General features: G+C 43.7%; 1 protein-coding gene across 1 annotated transcript in view; it reads left to right on the top strand.

The window, feature by feature from the left end:
- The window catches only part of SH2D1A (SH2 domain containing 1A), a 16898-nt gene extending 4448 nt beyond the window's left edge, over positions 1-12450 (top strand). Inside the window, exons 2-4 of the mRNA XM_009275291.2 lie at positions 9370-9433; positions 11782-11917; positions 12259-12450. Coding sequence (XP_009273566.1) covers positions 9370-9433; positions 11782-11917; positions 12259-12299 — 241 coding nt within the window. The 3' untranslated portion in view covers positions 12300-12450. The remainder of the gene's footprint in view (positions 1-9369; positions 9434-11781; positions 11918-12258) is intronic.
- The last annotated feature ends 6719 nt before the right edge of the window (positions 12451-19169 follow it).

Raw genomic sequence — 19169 nt, 5'->3', positions numbered from 1 at the left:
CACCCCCCCCCGGGCACCCCCAAAAAGCCCTAACATATTTGGCCAGTCTTTGAGCCTCCTAAGGCACGTAATAAAGGCAGCAGTGTTCACGGTCAGGCTCATTCATCTTTTGCTTTTCCAATTAAAAAGTGGAGCCCTGACCTTTAAAAAGGAGAAGAGTCAAAGACTTCATGAATCCCTTGCGACTGACACTGATTTTACAGGGCAAGCATAAAAGAGACAGGTAGTAGCATAAAACCTGACCTACAGAGATGGGTAACTGCGGCAGGCAGGCCCCTGTTGTTGGAGGGTTTGGCTAGAAAACTCTGCTTTCTTCTTTGTTTCTCCTGAAGTATTGCGTTATCTTCCTTGAATGCTGCTTTCCACTGTCCGAAGTCATGGTGTGCACATGGCATGCCTGCAAACCTTCAAAGAGAGAATGTTTTTTGGTGTGGCTGTGGCAAAGCACAAAGAACCCACTTTCATAAATATTTTAAGACCACAATTAAACTATGCATGAAAGAGTAGAAAGGTTTTGATTTGCAACAGTGTCCCCTGGGGCTCTTGAAAACAGAGGTGCTGCCTGCAGATTTTGGCAAAGTTTTTTAATACCAGATGCTCCCAAGATCTTCATTGTATGAATACCATTATTAAGTTGATAATATATACTTTAAGGATGTTTTTCATCATGTTTTGAATGTGTCAACAGAGGAGCACAATCTTTTCCTGGAAATTTTTTAGGGTTGCATTGAAAAGCAAGAAGATTTTTTCTGTTCCTGAAAACTGGGCTAGAGGAAATGCATATGCTTTAAAAAATGTACACGTTTTACCTGTAAACGTATGAGACACTACATGCAATATGCCAAGGTTTTAGTATCAAAACCTGATTGTTCCAGGGAGCTTTCTTTACTGGTCTGGTTTCCCCTTTGCTCAATACCCCGTTTGACGTTTTTAGCACCCTCAGAAATCCTCTGTGCACACCGCTCCTAATGAAGTCAATGGGGGACACAGGACACAGTAACGGTGGCTAGTTTGAGAAGCAGCCTCTTAAACTGTGCCTGAAAAATGCATAAATAAAAAGCCTGAGAATGCCTGAGCGCCAAAAGCACCGCTTTCATTTACAGATATATGAGCACACATGCAGAAACAAGCAGCTCATGCCTGAATTGGCAAAGATAAAGCATTTGTAGTTTGGGTCTTAAAATTCATATACTTGAAAATACTTGGAATTTTAGTAGCTGTTTCAGACCTTTAAGTAAGCTAAACATGACATACTTGTCAAACTGTATGTTCAGATTATTTGTTTGAAACCAGCCATTCATGTACTGTGCTGCATTCAATTTGTGAAGAATAATCAAAAGCTGGAATGCAGAGCTGTTTAGAGCTCTTGAAGCAACAGTAATGGCGTCAGGGATAGGCTGCAGTCCTATCAGATTTTACGTGTGCTATTTTTTCTGTCACCATAACCACAGTGCACAAGTTCAGGCAACGTGCCGAAACTTTCTGATGCGGCAGATGTATCAGCTGTACAGCGTGAAGGTGTAATACAGGATCACGAGCCAGCTTCAGCTTAGCATTTGTTTGGTTTCCCATGTAGTATTTTTGATAGAAATGGCAGAATAATTGCATTTGTTATAACACTGCACATAAAAATCATCATCATTTAAAATGTAATTTGGAACAAAAGCTTCTCTCTGAGGAGGAGCCCCTCAATTCAAGGTTGCCCTTGTAAATATCACACACTATTTTCAGCTTTGAAAAAAGTCTTCTGCAGCACAACGGTAAATTCTACTGAGGTGAGTATTTCAGCTCCCTGCTAATCAGAGTGAGCTTCGTCTTTGCTGAGAATAACTTGGCTAATGGCCTTCAGACATTCCAATGGCTTTTCTTGGAAAGATTTTAGAAAGGTAGACAGCCTGAACGGTTGGTAACCGCTACGCTAACGAATCTGTAAGTGACAGAATGGGTACAATCGTTAGATAACAGAACCTAGATTACCTCTACCCTGGTTTTGTAGGCTTGAGTTTTGAGGATTTAGTTGAAGCAGTGATTTCAGGTTCAGGGATTTTATGGTCAGACCGTGCCTACCTTGCTCTGAGAGAAACAGGAAATCTGAAAATGAGCTACACTGAATTACTCCCAATCAAACTGAGAAATTTTTCATAGAAATATGAAAAATTTAAAATTTACAGGGCTATTGACAGTGTTTTATCTATTGCAGTTCTTGTGAGTTTTGCCTCAAAAGTGATGAAGAAATTTCACCGGATGATAACCTTATTTCATTTTTTGCCTTTGTGAGGTACTGTTCCGGAGGACATAGTATTCATGAAGCTTAGTTACTGGCCCACCATAAAGTAATTTCCTTCTATTTAGCATCTCAGATTTGAATAAATTCTCATTTTATTTCCAAATTTGAAGAAATTCCTCTTTGAGACATTGCTTTTGGCTGGCATCACCTTGTACCAGACCAACATAAACCCTGCTCAGAAAGGCTACACACTTGCTCTTCAGGGAGATCAGCAGCATTTCTACTGACGGTTAGGAGTGTTCAAGTGGTGAAGATGCCGACAGTCTTCCACAGAAATCTGTGCATAAATTCAGAGACATTTCACAAAATTTGACTTGCTCTTTCAAGCTTCTGTTAATTTCAGAAGAGAAAATCAAGATAATGCATTTGCTTTATAATGCTACAGGATTACAGCAAGCTAATACTAGTTACTGATTCAGTATCACGGGTAAATTTTTGCCACAAGAAGTGTTGGTAGGGGAATCAGTGACAGAAGTGTAAACTCAAGTGGGTGTGTATAGAGTGCTGCTGTGAGTTAAGCAACAGTAACTCTGTTGGGCTTTTCAGATGCTGTAAACACTGATTTAAACTATTTTATTCACTCTTGCTGACATAGAGCTTGTATCTTGCACATCATCTTAACGTGAATGCTATTTCTTCAGCTTGGGTTAGCTGATGGGTGGTAATTGCTAAGTTGCTGTACCTTGATTGTATGCCTGAGACCTAAATAAGGCAGGAACCAGGCTGCTTGTCAACCAGAAAATGCAAATTCCAGGACAGAGTGAGGAGCTGTAAGCTTAAATAGGATTTTCTCCTACATTAAATAACAAGACTTTTTGGCCTTTCCATGATTAACAAACCAAGCAGAAATATAACAATTAAGAAGGAAAAAGAAAGAAAAAGAAAGAAGTTTAAGTGGATGGCTGGATCGACCGTTTCATCATTTTGGCAGCTGTCACTTCTGTCGCATGGGGGAGGCCGTGCAGCTCGGGTACCCTGGGCAGGAGAGACCTTGATGAGCACACATGTGGGACGTGCAGGCTCCCAGGCACTGCGGTGGATTCCCCTGACCTCACAAGTTTTGGCTCTGTGGTGGCCATCTCCCACCTCTGTAGCCTCTGTGGTGCCCATGCCATCGACCCTGTTCCCGGCCCAGGGTTGCCCACTGGGATGCTGCCTGAGGTTGGTCCCTCTGACTGGGCATTCAGGAGCTGATCCGCAACCTGCATCAAATACCTCCAGATAAGGCAGGAGCGGCTGCAACCTGACCTCTCATGCTCATTATGTTATCTGCTGTGTGCCATTGACCCCCCACTCCAAAAGTACTGAGTCCCCCATGAGCTCTCCTGTAGTACTCATCTCCATAGCATTAGTAGTACTCATCTCCATAGTATTAAGTGGTTTCTAAGCATTATCTCAGTTCGTGAGATGAAGAATTTGTTAACTCCGTTTCACACGAGAGAAACTGTGACACAGGAGGCTCAGGTCTGCAGTACCTATGTGAGGTATGTTCCCAATGGGAGAGGCATGGGAATGGATTTTGAGACTACCCAGTGTTATTCTGTACAGCCCGCTGACTTTGCTTGCATTGCTGAGGGCTGTTTCCTTGTTTCATTCATCTTCTGCTTCCAAACCACCCATCTTCTATTCCTGGCTTTTTCATCCCTCCAGCATTTTGTGCTGCTCCCAGTTCAAGCCCCCTCATACTTCACCTCCATATATCCCCTTCCTTACTCATTTAGTCTTACTCTCTCCCAGGGATTCATTTTTCATTGCTGTTTCCTTGCCCAGCTTACATAGACATGGGTCCCCTTTTCTTTCCTTCCACATCCACCCCACCCAGTCCCAATCTTCCTTTCCAAGACGCCCAATCTAAATTACCTTCTGTTTTTTTCCCCGCTAATCTGGGCCAGGCAACTTACATAGATCGCTCGTGGCTTGAGATTGTGGACACTGCTTAGCTGAGTGCCCATGGTACAGCCAGCCCAGGCACGGTGCAGCTACAACTGCTAACAGCCTTTAGAGAGCGCCTCTCTTGCAGCCTAGACAGCCACCACTATTTTCCCTCAGAGACTGCAAGAGATACACCTTCTTTCAAACAAATTTTACGTCTTACTCTAAACTGGAAAAAACCCCCAACAATTGGAAGATTTTTTTTAAAGTGGGAAATGCATTGTTTTGCCTAATATGTCCCCTTTTCTGGCACTTTTGCATTCTCCATCCCTTAATAAGTTTGAGGCAAACACCTAAGAAACAAAATCTCAGTCTGAAAGGCTGAAATGTGGCAAAGTTATAAGAAACTGAGTACGGGAAGTATATAATGCTCAGGACCACTGTTTTTAGGCCACACCACTGTCTGGTTCTTAAGCAATATTGTAAAGTGAAATTCCATGGTAAGGTCAGGATGCAAATATACCAGGTAAGAAAAGCTGATTGATATAGTGCAAAGACATCAGAAGAGAAAGCTGTGTAAAGAGGAAGAAATTGATGTCATTTATTGCTGACATGGCTTTCCCCTGTCTCTCTGTCTTTCTCCCTTTATATTTGTTCCATTTTGGACCCAGAAATGAATACAAATTAGTTTAATAAAATTTCCCAACTGAGATACAAAACATTTTTGGAAATGATTTTAAAGTATACCATGCAGCTGAAATGTCATGGTTAATTTTAATCTGCAGCATGCGGCTAATGTCCTCTGGCTATTTCAATGGTGCAGAAGATTGTAATTATTCACCTGTTAAAGCAAATGAGGCTTTAACAAGTCTGATCACAGTTGAAAAGGAAGAGTGGAGAGGACAGGTAGACAGATGCTGTCTCAGTATGTCATCTGTGAATGATGCCTAGCTATAAAGAAAAAAGCCTATAATATAAAGTGGACTGTTTCCTGTAATAGCAACTTTTTCTAGATTTTCCTTTGACAAAGTTTTCCCAGCAATGGTATTGCAACAGAGACAGTGCTAGTGCAGTTCCCAGCTGGTATATGTCTCAGTATGTCATCTGTGAATGATGCCTAGCTATAAAGAAAAAAGCCTATAATATAAAGTGGACTGTTTCCTGTAATAGCAACTTTTTCTAGATTTTCCTTTGACAAAGTTTTCCCAGCAATGGTATTGCAACAGAGACAAGTGCTAGTGAGTTCCCAGCTGGTATAACACATCCTTTGTTACGGAGATGAAAAAAATAAGTGAGATGACATAAAAATATCATCAGTGGTGACCAAACCACTCTTTCATAAGTGCTATCCACGATTGTCCTTGCAGCAATAGCTGCTTTCTGCTTCCCCTCATCAGCATTTTGGCATTTTTTGCCTTTGATCAAAAATTTATAGGGCCTCATTCATCAAGCTGTTAATTCACAATTGCTCCTGTCCCTTGAGCTTCACTGGCATGAAAGAGGAGCTTTGCAATTGTGAGTGAGGCTTGTGGCCGTCCTCGGGCCAGATGAGGGAGCCCTTCGTTGGGTCTTTGCCTGGGTGTCAAGAGCTGGTCCTCCTCCAAGGTATGCTGGTACGCCAGTGTCACTGTAAGAGTGCTCGCTGCAATCCTTCTCTCAGTGACATGTGTCCATCTCCTGTTGATTTTGTCCAGGAGAGAGAGGAGTTCGGGTCACTGAGAGGTGGACTTGGCCTGCATCTCAGCAGGTAATGGCTTCAAAGCATAAGCTGTGTGAGAGGCCCCAAGTGACTAGCACCGTGCCCAGGCCACATGGTGTTTGGGTTTTGGCTTTAGCTACGTGGCCACACCACTTATAGGAACGTTGTGTCACACTAGGAGCTTTTTTCTGACATGAATTGAGTAAAATGTAGAGAACTGAGCTGTCCCCTCATGGTGGCTGGGGAATTTCTCATCTCCTGAGACCTAAGCTCCAGTAAATGCACTTTTCCACCTGCTTTTGCCTGGTGTTATGTGTTTTGCTCTTTGGAAGGTAATATGTTCTATACAATCTCAATTTTAATTTTTGTATTTAATTTTTGTTTTGAGAAAAACACCTTGATCTTCCTTCAGTCCACACTGATCTCAGTTAAGGTTGGGTAGTTTAAATCATAAACTCTTTTCTAACGGGAGGCTGTGCCCACGTAGCAGTAAACAGAACTTGGCTCATCAAAATCATGTCACTCACATGTGGAAGGTAAAAAGCACTTTGAAGTGGTAATGAAGTAAGTTCCTGCTGCTTAACAGAAAGTTTTGATAAGATCATATTCGCTGGGAGAGTACTTAGCAGAAGAGCTGTAATTCATTTTGTGGAAACAAAGATCCCAATGGAAAGTAGATGGGAAGTTCTAGCTGTTCACCTTCTTAACAAAATGCGTCCTCCTTCCTTTGTGCATTTCCTTTGAAGAGGCAGGTGTGGTGGTCCTGGGCCATCTCCATTCTACACAGTGGCTGTGTTCGCTGATGGCTTCAGAGCCAACAACAGATGACAATGTGTTTTTGTGCTTAAGCACAGTGAACCCCTTCGGGCCTTTCAGTCTTTTCTCCTGTGGGAAAAAAATGTACATTTGCCAGGTGAGTGGAGCGCTCTCACTTGTCCCTTGCGAGGCTGTGATAGCAATGTCATACTCCTCCCATTCTCCACGCTGTGCTCAAAGTGTCCATGTTCCCAAATTCTTGTTCCTTTTTCTGTATCTTGTGGGGTTTTAATCTGAGCTATCCTTTGTGCTTTCTCTGGGCTCGGTTGAAATATTTTACAGTGGGATTTTTTGAAAAATGCAGGATAGGTGTCTATCTTATAGCTCACCTTGCTTTGGCCCTGAATATTACTTTATCTGACCTCTATTTTTCAATTTGTCCAGCTTAGTAAACGCTTCTGGCAGAGTGCTGAAAGCAGTTAGACATTTCAGAGTCAGGGCAGCACCGCAGCCCCTCAACCACTTCAAGTTCATGCAATCTCTTAGGTAGAGAAAATGATGAAAGAAACAACAGACGGTAGCTTTCAGACAGCTGAGCCGTTTGTGGAAAAATCAGATTTTAAAGAGACTGAAGCAGTCGGAATGCTTTGGGACAACCCAGAACAAGCATGGGTAATATGCACAGCGTATTATTAAAAACAGGAGGCAAGAGAGTGAGTTTTAGGTTTTTACATAGTGATTCTGTTGGTTTTGAGGCTTGGAAAAAATTCACTGTGGAGATGGTCAAATACCCACTTCAAAGAGAGGGCACAAAATGCCAGGACCTTTCTGGTGTTTCCCAGTACACTATGGCCTGCAAAATCCTAGTTTCAGTAACCGTATATTGGCTGGTGTGCTACATACATAGGTGCAGGAAAGCCCCTTGTGATTTCTAAAAAGAAAAGATTAATGTGAACATCAGCTACTCATGAAAAGCTGACAATACAGGCACAGGTCTCAGAGGTTTTAAGAAAGGATGTGATGGTACGAGATTGTCTAGGGGCCCTGATGGGAGACATTGGATTCCCTGAACATGAACATATCTAGTGACTTAGAGGCAAGTGCTTTTAAGCAACTGGGCTTGAGCTGTGGCCTCAAACACCAGTGACCACAGTGCCATGGCATGGACAGGAGAACAGTGTTGTCCTTCCCTCCTCCCACAGCCATAGCAGGTTGCTCACACCTCTTCCCAAGGGCGCTTTCTGGGCCCGTCCAAATCCCCGATGGACTGCAGCAGTTGAGCTTGCTGGGGGAAGAAGTGGTGTAGCGGCAGCTGTTTTCCTCCTTAGATTTCCATGAAGTGAGCATGGCCAGCCACTTTCCATGTCCCTCTGGTGCCAGGTGGAAAGTCGTGTCTCTGGAGAAAACGTTCCCTAGGTTAACAGGAAGAGGTGGATGAAGTTGCGGTGGGATCGTGGGGCTGCGTCAGGCATATTCCCATACACAAGGAGGAAGGCAGTGTCTCAGCTGCTGCACAGGGAGTTTGTCCCTGCAGCAGCCCCGGCGGGAGGGAACGGCTTTGTGTCTTCCGCCTCCGTATTTAATCACAGTGGGAGTCGAGTCATGGGGGGAGAGCTCACAAATCACGACAGGCATATTTGCTCCCACTTTGTGGGGTCGTAGCAGTGTGACAACTGTTAACAACTTCCTACTTGAGTAAATTATATCAGACACCGCTTTGCAAAGGTTGCTGTAATGACTTTTTAACAAGAATTTATCCAGGAGCCATGACACGGAGCGTAAGTAATTGCAATCATATGGTATCTGTGTCATTGATGGTTTCTGCTATTTTGCAGTAAGTACTATAATACCATGTATAATTGGAAAGAAATATAGTATTTTTTTGCTTTCTTAAGAATAAGAATTGATGCTGAAATACGGAATGGTCCCTAAAATCCTGCTGTGTATTAATGTAAATCTGTGTAGTATGAAATACAATCTTTCTTAGCTGATACCATCTAAACTAATGTTGCACCCACGGAACTACTATCAATTGTCTCTGCTTCTGAGTTAAATTTTTGGATATCAGTGTAATAATCTACCATGTAAATCATTCACTGTGTTGGGTTCGTAAGAGAAGCAAGACTGACTCTGGACATGAGTATGTCTTGTGTTATTAGTGTATGACTCCTTATTCTCGAAAGACTCAGATTTAAAAAGAAGGAAGATTCCACACTCTTATAAGTCTCCTTTATCAGTATTTGAGAATTAGGAATGTACGGGCAAAGCAAAGAGTAATTTACCTCACTTTTGTGGGTCTAGCTTTCCAAATAAATTACACTCATGCTATTGCTGCTGGGAACATCTGCATTTAAATCAGTCACAATACAGTAATGCTATCTGCCAATAATACACCTTCTCTTTTTCCAGGGAAAGTCTGTCTGGTGTGTGTCAGTAAAAGGAGGTCACTGAAGGAAAAAAAAAAAAAAATGCTGAGGCAGGAATGAAAGCAACATCACTTAACCTAGAATAACTGAATATTGCTAAACTAGCTCTGAGCCAGGCCAATCCCTCTCATCCAAAAAGAACCCAGCAGGTTGAACACTGCTTCTGACCTGCGTCTCAGTTTTTTTATCTACCTAAGCCTTTATGGGTGAATTTATTTTTAAGGAAAGGTTAGCAGATGGATGGACTCCCACGTAACAGAGTGTACCTCTTGTGAAACCTGACAGTAGACATGAGTAATAAATAGCTGTTGATTTTTTTTTTTTCACAGGCATCAGGGTTACGTTTATACCTACAGAGTGTCCAAGACAGAAACTGGGTCCTGGAGTGCTGAGGTGTGTACTTCTCCTTTCTCTTCTGAAAATTTCTACATCCTGTTTGATGTTCGTATTGATTTAATGAAATATATTCAAATTATTCATGTTTCTGCATAGTCTGATGTTCATCGAAGGTAATCGATCTTGAGTGCGTCCATCACTAAGATGTCTTGGTGCCACTTCTGACAGTCTCGAACTCATAAATTAATTCCCTGTTACATTTCAGCTGTTGCATAATGCAATAGTGCATTCGTTTGCATCATTTTAAATGGCAAAAATATTGTTTTTTTATAATTTAACAAGCACAGTCAGTTCCCTTCTATCCCATGTACCATTAATGTCAGAATATTTAAGGAAATTATTTTCAATCTACAGTGTTTTAAAGTTAATTTCTCTCCAGATTAATTCACCATTGGTGCAAAACATATGTAGGGTAGCCAAAACTTGATACAACGTATATTTTCACCCATTTGATAAGAAACTGGTAATTCAAGTGTAGAATAACATCGTTTGCAATACAGACAACTATTTGGGTTGATGGAATCAGGATGCTAACCTGTATTTCTTTTATGAAGGTCTTGTTCTTTGGAGGTACTCTCTGTATTAATTCATATTTAGCTTTCTGTTTGCATGTGTTAATGAACACTGATTACAAACATTAAATAATTTCTAGACAGGCGTAATTCCTTGGCCATTATTATAATAGAAGTGGTTGCAGTGCTCTGGAAGGTAAGACTGATTCCTGGGGTTGCTCAGAAGCAGATCGGGGAGTAAAAGTGACTCACATTACTGCAGAGTAAATAATTATCCGTGTCACCCTTGGGAATGGTACCCAGGAAGAATTTGCTCATTTGTTCCTGTAAGGCATCCCGCAGATTTGCACTGCCCAAGGAGGAGGGTTTTTGGGGCGGGTGGGGGTGGTAATGCACCCGGCGTGCCAGGGTGAGACTGGTGTCTCAGGAAGGATGCCAGGACCCCCGGGGACCTCCACCTGTGGGGGACAATTCCCTGAGCGAGGCTGCAGCCTGCTTTGGCCCAGGTAACATCAGCATCTGCAGTGAGGTTTTTCTGGTGTTATATAGGCCTGCTACAGCTCCTCCCCCATGACCTCCGCTGGCTTCCTACGTATGGGTCTTGGGCTTTCCCTCGCTGTATTTTAGGCAAAGCTTATCTGTGTTCCACAGCGTAGGTGTCCTGAAGGCCCAGGACTCTCAATACCTCCTCTGCAGGGAAGGATGCTGGTTACAGACCCATGATACCAACCCTTCCTTTAAGTGGGCAGAAACCTTTAAGTAAATGTTACTAAGACCATGCTGGCCTCAACTGTTAGAAACAGCAGCCTAAATCCAACTTATCAAGGCCAAAACAGGCTGCAGCCGCAGCTGGTGCTTTCTTATCTCTGCTTCCTTCCCTGTGGCTGGTTAGTGTCTGAGCAAGCTCAAGTTGCGCTCATCTTTCAAGGATGAGGCAGGGAAATTAAAATAGTGCTGGTAAAATCCCAGCCGGTGCGAAGCCTCCAGCTGGTGCCAGTGAGGCGGGATTTAGCCCACGACTGCTGGGTGAGAGCAGCGTCCCTCGGGTGGGACTATGCCGGCAGGACCTATGCTTGTCCTCCCATGACTTTGGTGGGGAGGAGTTATTACAAGAACGGCCTGAAGGATTTAACAGAAACATTGGATTTTTGATTAAAAGCAGACACAGTTTCATTTCACAGTGCTTGAAAAGATGCTAACGTAGAAAGAGAGATAGAAAAGCTCCCACTTTTAATAAATAGGTAACATTTTGCTGCTGCCTTTGTACAAGAGAGAGACAGGAATACTCAATGAACACATTGAATGCTCAGAGAAAGGCTTGCAAAGAGGCTGTGTCCGAGCCTGAATTTCGTGGTGTAAGGACTCCCCCTCCCCGGTAAGTGCCAGGTAGCTCTCTAGATTGTCTTACTGGTATTGCCAGGCTGGAAGTATCTTACCGATAAACCCCAGGCTGGAGGTTAAATCACTGGCTGCAATAAATCAGGGTCAGAAATAGCAAAAGGTCACTTGGGAATTTGCCTAATAAGCACACCAGGCTCTGGGTTTCTCTTGTAGTGATTAAGAAATCGTCACTCTTCCAGGCTTATATCACCACACTGCTGAAAACTGCTCTTAGTGCAGGGAGGCCACGATTCCCCGGGGGAAGGAGGAGGACAGTACGGCTCATTGACTCTTTTTAAGTTGGCACATCACGGGGTCCAAGTGAAGGGCTGGCTCCTTCCTGGGGGTGTGTGTGCATTTCTGAGGACAAGGCTTCTGTGCCAGCACCCCCAGCCCGGCACAGACGCTCGGCACCCAGAGTCCCCTCTCACCTCTCACCCTTTGGTTTCACAGACAGCGCCCGGAGTCCACCGGAGGCTCTTTCGGAAAGTGCACAACCTCATTTCGGCCTTCCAGAAACCTGATCAAGGCATCGTAACGCCCCTGCAGCACCCAGTCATCAACAACGCAAAAGCCAAATACCCTCCAGGTACTCATGGGGTGGAGGGAGCCTCGGCTGCAGCTAAGCAGAGCCCTCCACGGCGGCGGGGATGGAGGTCTTAGACTTATTTGCATCTTTGACCTGAACTAGCCAGCAGGGTGGCATTGCCAAAAATATGCCCTAACTTTGCTACCGTGTGATCAAAATGCTGGCACTCAGGTGCTCATTAGGGAGGAGAAAATGGATTTTGAATATGTATTCCTGAGTGCCATACCGGCGGTGGCTACCTGCCCTCCCCAGCCCCCTCGCTCTCGTAGGTACGAGCCTTCTGATCTGTCCATTTTCTTGCAGCGTTCATCGTTTCGTATCTTTGTGATTATTTTTCTTAGGGAGAAATGAAGGCCATGACTTCCACCTGCAGCCATCATGAAGATGTTTCCCCAAGTGTGACATAACCATATCGTCCAGTATCTCCTCTAGTCCGTGCTCTAGAACAGAACAATTTATATGATAGTTAATACAACTCCATGAGTTTTTTTGTAACATTTGCAGAAATGTGTATTTCATAGAATTTCTAGCTCAAAATTTAGAAGTTTTAAGTTTCAGAATGTTTTGATTTTAGGGTTTTTCTTTTTTTTTTGTAAGAGGATTAAAAAAATACCAACTACTAAATAGTGTGATGTCTTTTTTTTCTCTTTGTACTGTCAAGTACAAAATATTTTTCACTTCAAGATTAGGTCCTAATTAATAACTAGTTACTAATTTTACATTACTTAACTTTGGACTCTGCTTTGCATTTACGCAGAACTGGGCAAGTCCCCTCTTACAGCCTTAGGAAAATTGCTTACATTAAGATGTCCTTGCCTTGGGTGGGCTGTGTGACTATCAGTCATAGAGTTCCTAAAGACATTCCAGAAGTGGCACCATGAGGATCCCCACTAACTGGTTTCCCATCATACCAGGCTCTCTGCCCTGTAAGTCGGCAGAACTGGCCACCACTGCCAGGCTGCACAAAATTTGTAGTTTGCACAAATAATCAAAAGCTTTAGTAATGCACTGAGTAACCGAGAACAACCAGTGAAGTGGAGGACATCGTTCTTTGCTTTTAGATATTTTCTGTACTTGAAACAAACCACCCCTGCGTACAATTTTAAAAAATAAATTATTTTTGCATGACAGCGTCTCTGCTTTTCTCTACTATCCGTGTGTGTTTCCATGCTGCTGCTGGGCTCCTGGAGGAGAGGTTTGAATCTACAGGACTCGTCAGCTGTGCAGGGTTAGCACCTGGCTACCGGAGAACTCAGAGTACATGCCTTTTACACGCGGGGTTTAACAAGCATGATGACACTGTCCTGCCTGAACTGGCAGACAGTAGCAAACACTTTTGAACAGACTGGATGTCCTACAGCGCTCTTGTTTCAGGAGACGGTACTGTGTCTGCACTGCAGTCAAAGGGTGGTTGACATGGTCCGGGCTCCTTCTGTGTGGGTTTCTGCCAGGCAGACTTGTGTGAGCTCCTGTGAGCTTTGGGAGGGACCCCAGCTGGGGCCCAGCGTTGTTTGTGTGTGCTCAGTCTGCGAGGGGGATGCATCTGGTCTGGCCTGAAGGTTTGTGCCACTGTTAGTCACCCTTCAACCCGCACAAATGGTCCCGACTATCCAAAAAAGATGATTCTCCCGCACTCCCTTCCAAAGCACAAGACTAACAGTGATTGCAAATGGACTACAAAAATATATATTTTTAAAAATACAGCTCTAAACATTGTATAGCCACCTTTGGGTTGCTCCGGTTAAATATTCTGTGCCTATACTTTCAATTTCCTCTGCACAGCTTGGAAGGAAGGAACCGTTTCCTAAGACGTAAAGAGGCTTTTTCCAGAAACACCAGGCTACAGGCTCAGGAGAACAAACCAGACCAAATTCCAGCAGGCACGGCCAAGCCGTGGCTCAGCAGCAGGGTCCGAGGCTGGTCCCTGGCTGTTCCTGTCCGGCTTTGTGCTCCTGCACACCATCCTTCCCCAAAGCCAACCGAGCTGCTGGGTGCTGGCAGAGTGCATGTGTGCCCCCAGGCTTCCCGGGAGAGCCCTTTTGCTTTCTAAGTGCTGGGTCTAAACTCCTGGTTTAACTGGCCTCTCCTGGGAGCAGGAAAGGGTGTGCCTGGAAATGGTCCCTGGCAGATGATTGCACCGTGGTGGGGATAAACGTAGTGGGAAGCACTTTGCCCAAGGGCTGTTTCCTATAGAAATGTCCTATTGACAGCTGAGGCTGTCAGTGCTGCATGTGCAAACCCTGTGCCACAAGAGCAGCAGCTGCTCATCCGCTCTGCGGTGCAGTGAGCTGAGGATAACTGGTTTGACTACGGCTGACTCCAGAAGTGCATTGCTCTTCTAAAAAATACATAAAATAGGCCAGAAGATGCCATTTTTATTTAAAGCTGAGAATGTCGTTTCAGTTTCTGATGCAAATTATTAAGACAGAGGCTTGTTTGTGTTGTTTCTTTTGGGTATCCAAGAGTCTGGAATTGCTGTAGGCTTAAACAAGGTGGAAACAGAGAGAGAAGCTCCTGGTACCTGTGGGACAAGGAGTCGATGTTTGGTTATGGGAACAGTAATATGGAAATTATATAGATTTCCTGCATTGACTTAGGGGGGAAGAGCTACAGATCCTTTCAGAGAGCAGCAGCCGCCACATTTTGTGGGCATGACTTCCCAGGTAATGTCTGTATCACCTGCTTCATCCTTTCCACCACCCCCGCTGGGCTGCAGCCACACTGGGACGCAGCCCCTCGCTGTTGCGGTTGCTCTGCATTGTCCCCCCCAGCCCTCCTGTCCCCCCCTTTCCCTGGCTGCCGCAGCCCCGGCTCTGACAGCTGATTTTGCAGCTCACTGCGGGTACTCTCCGTCCCCTGCCCCGGCCTGCCCTGCTCTGCCTTCTCCCCAGCAAAGGCAATGCTGCTCCTCTGCAGCAACTAATCCTGCCACAGCTCTGGTTTTGCCTCCGCTAAGCCCTCCCCTACTCCCCGGCTATGGCTGTGACAGACCTCCTGCAGCACTAAATCAATACCGTCTCCCAGGCTGGTTTTCTTCCCTTTTCTACTAGAGCACCCCTTTGGCCTCGGTTCCTTCTTATCTGTCCAGCCCAGCAATTCCAGCTGCAGCCCTCGCTCCGGGTTATTGCCCAGCCCAGCTGCTCCCATCTGTTTTTCATCACGTAACCTTTCCTTTAGCCTTAAACACTCCTTCTGCCCCTCTGGTTCACTGTCTCCTCCTCTCTGCTGCATGCGCTGGGCTTTTTATTTTTCCTCACGTGCATACTTTTGATACACACGGTCATTCATCATCATCTATTTGAGGCCACTCTACAGAATGTGCAGGTACTTAAACTTTGCTCCTCGTCCCCTACCACCACCGTTGACTTCACCCACTCAGTTCTTGGGAGCGCAAAGGCATTTAGCAGAATGTTTTTCTCTCTCACATTTGTTTTGATGAAATGTAATAAACGGTGCACAGAAAGTGGCTGTGGTTTCACCTGCAGTGAAACCTGCAGTTATATGCATGAACTTTGGTGAATCAGAAGTAAAATTAAATCTTGCTAGCAACTCCCTGCCCCCCAACTTTTGAATCAACCAATATTGTCTGAAGCGCTTATTTAGCTGTATGGAAGCACCTTTTACTGACCCGACCAGAGTATCCCACCTACATGGTGTAAACAAAGACAACATCACACACCATCAGTTTGCACCTTTATTTTTTAAAAATGAAATAGTCAAAGTACTTTCTTTTTCAAATATCGACACATAATATATTAACTTTTAATATTTACAGCGTGTTGCTGGGATGTTCTTGTAGAAAATGCATGCTTCTGGTCTGAAACCCAGAGCAAAATGCATCAGACCATTTAACTGCAGCCATATAACATAAACCTGTACAGTATCCAGTCACTATTCAGCACAGGAGTTAGAGCAGGAATAAAAAAATTGGGATCTATTGTTTCCTAGCAACGAGGCTGAGGCCATTATAACACAATTTCTGTTAAGATCAGAACCTCTAACTGGTGTTAGACAGAAACTGAAGATCTTGGCATACATTGTAAACATTTTTACTGTTGATGAGAAAGCTAAAACGGAACGTTACTTTGACATACATCGTATGCTATGCTTCTCTTTCTTGTTTATTGACACTTCTGCCTGAAGAGTATGAAGATTTTAATGTTTTATCATGGTTCATACAAGTAAAATACTGTCAAGGACACGATCTGATATACTAACATTTATTAAAAGGCTAAAGTCCACCACGAGATCTAAGGAAAAACTGGAAATTGTCAAACACATTTCCTTAGACAAATAATGGCAGGTGACAAATGCCCGGACAAATCCACAGCGAGTCCGACTCCACCGGTCCCAGTTTCTGCCGAGAAGCGATGCCTCCGACAGTCAGGGCGCTTTTGACCTGGTCATGTTTTGTATCAAGGATGGGTTTAAGTAACAGTCAGCATTTGACAGGGAAAACCCTTACGGCTGTCGGCGGCAGCCTGATCTGAGTGTCACCGCGTTGGATCAGCTGCGCTACGGCGAATCCCCCCCCGAGCAAGCTAACACCCTGCCAGGGATCTGTCGATCTCTTTTTGCTCAGGCTCAGGTGGGAGCTCCTCTGCCTAAACCGCGTTCCCCTTCGGAACCGTGCCTTGGCTTCCAGCAGCACTGATGGCCATTGAGCACCTTGGAAAAGCTGCTGCTCTGTAACCCCGGCCCTGGTCGCTGGCGGAGCGGGGGGCTCGGCGGGCAAGGGAGCGCAGGGCGGGGATGCCAGAGCTTCGGGAGCGCTCACGGCCAACAAGAGAGGCCACGTCTACCTAGCTAGTGTACAACTGAGAGGACGTTAAAGAGCTCAGACCAAACAGCTAGGATGTGTATACCGAGATGCAAATCGACCAGTTCATATATATTTATTTGGCTATGTTCTACATAGATATCTATATATATATATTTATACCTTTGAAATGCTCTAGATTTGCTAAATAAATATGAAAGCAAAGGAAACCTTACTTGTACACACTATTCGTTTGGCTGTCATAAAAAATATAGCATATTTCTCATGGTAGGTATTTGCTACAGGATAGTGTGCAACAGTGGTTTTATCTTATTTTATTTTATTTTATTTTATTTATTTTTTCCACTTTCAGAACCTTGTTTGCAGTGCAGAATGCTAGCATCAAATTATCTGATCTAAATAACAGTATAAATTTCTATGCCATTATTCTTCTTTTTTGCTTTTTCTCATTTGGGTCTCTAGGCTATAGTGCAAAATTAAAAAAAAAAAGAAAAACTACAAAAAACAACACTGAGAAATTGGTCTATCTACTAGGAAAAAAAAAATGGAGACTGAAATATTCCCTGCCTCCATCTGAGGTTGTTCATGAACAAGATGGTCCAACGCTATTTGTTTGCTACCGTTCTCACGAATCACTGCTGGCTGGCCCATGTGTAGCTACGACTTCAGTCTCCAGTGCTCTTTTGGTAATAACTCGTTTCTTTAGCACTGTCATCTCAACACGACATTTTTATTTAGTTTCCTAAATTTCTGAAACTGTTACGATGAAGGCGTTTTTTTTTTTTGCTTTTGTAACCGGGCCATGTAATGTCATGTGATTCTTTATACATCCATATTCTCATTAGAAATATTGTTCAAAAAGGTACCTTAGACTGCACCCAGGAACTGGGAAAATGCCAAATCTACTTTCAGTGACAAACTTGTAACACATTTCACTCTTTGACCTTTTGGCATAATATGAGAACAACAGTAATCAAGGCAGTATTAAAAAACACAGCTGTAGGTAATACAAAGTGCATTTCCCGCATATAATACAAATATAACTTTAAGAAACTAAAGGCACAAGCTAACTAAATGTGTATTACATACTAGAAATGCACAGTTCAAGGTAATTCTAATAGCTTCAAATATTTGTTTATAATGGATATTTAAAGCAGTTTGAAAATGATATCTCAGTAGTGAATTGCAAAAAAGTATAATTGCTTAAAATATAAGTAAAATAGACTCTAATATTGACATCTTGGATCAGTGATAAAATACATCATCACGTTTATGAATGCACTCTCTATATACAATTCATAAATTATTCTTCCGTTGATTAAAAGCGTATTAGAGGCTCAAGGATTCGAAGGTCCATTTTTAGGCTGGTGTGGAGGTATTCAAATTCTCCATGATTGTATGGAAAATTACGGAAATCAGAGCTGTCAAGCCCGGCTGTTGTCAGCTCCCAATTCTGTACATTAGTTAATGATGAGCCCGATCAAAATGTGTATGTGCAGGTTTTGGTCCACAATTCCCCCTGGCTGGGGAGTAGAGGGTGGTTTTAGGGGCCAGGCTCTCGCTCAGCCTGATCCTGCACCCTCAAAGCTGCGCTGGCTCCCGGGGGAGCGGAGGGAGTCTGGAAAGAGACGCTAATGGTGTGAGGCTGAGACCCGAGTCCAAAACCCTGGGGGGGTTCAGGTCTCAGGTGCCAGTTCAGGCTCATCTCTAACTTTGGTACAGTCTGCTCCACTTGCCCAAAAACAAGGGAAAAAAGAAAACTGGAAAGAAAGGAAGAAAGACAAAGAAAGCACTTTGTTAGCTTCAGTAAATATGAGCAGAAATTGTTTCAATATTTTTACTACGTCTGTTTTGAAAGAAATGTGCAATAACATCACTGTTACGGATACACAGGCTCTATAACAAGACTTCTAGCTCCCTCTGAAAGTCAGTAAAGGAAATCTGCTTACCCGTCCCCCCCTCCCCGTGTGCCCTCCCATCCCCATAATCAGGTCTTTTAAAAATGACAAGCTGAAAGAAGGATCACCTACTCTGCTGTGAAATAACTGTGCCAGCAGTGCATGATACCTTGGGAAATAAAAATTTCTGCCCATGCAATATAATGTTTTTCTATGTGCTCTAGATATTGAGCTGAAAAGTGAAGAGTCATCCCCAAAATGTTCTACGTTTATCAACATATTTACTATCCACACTTAGGTTCATCAACTCCCAACCCACCAATCTTCTTCAGACTTGAAAAAATGAGTAATACAACAGGATTATTAATTTGAGATGAAAAGAATGCGATGCCTAAACCCAACAACACTGCAATTTCCAAATGATCTGTGAGAAGACGAGTCCTGGCCCAATGACTACAGACAGGACTGATCCTGTTGTTACGGCTTGTTGTTACTGCACCGTGTGGGCCCTCCCAGCTGGGTAACGAGGGTTGTCCCAAAAGCCCTGAGTTAAAGCCCAGTCTGGAGCACACTG

Source organism: Aptenodytes forsteri, unplaced genomic scaffold, assembly GCF_000699145.1.
Source record: "Aptenodytes forsteri isolate BGI_AS27 unplaced genomic scaffold, ASM69914v1 Scaffold143, whole genome shotgun sequence".
NCBI lineage: Eukaryota > Metazoa > Chordata > Aves > Sphenisciformes > Spheniscidae > Aptenodytes > Aptenodytes forsteri.
Note: the sequence above shows the minus strand (reverse complement) of the source record. Positions and strands in the feature narration are given on the sequence as shown.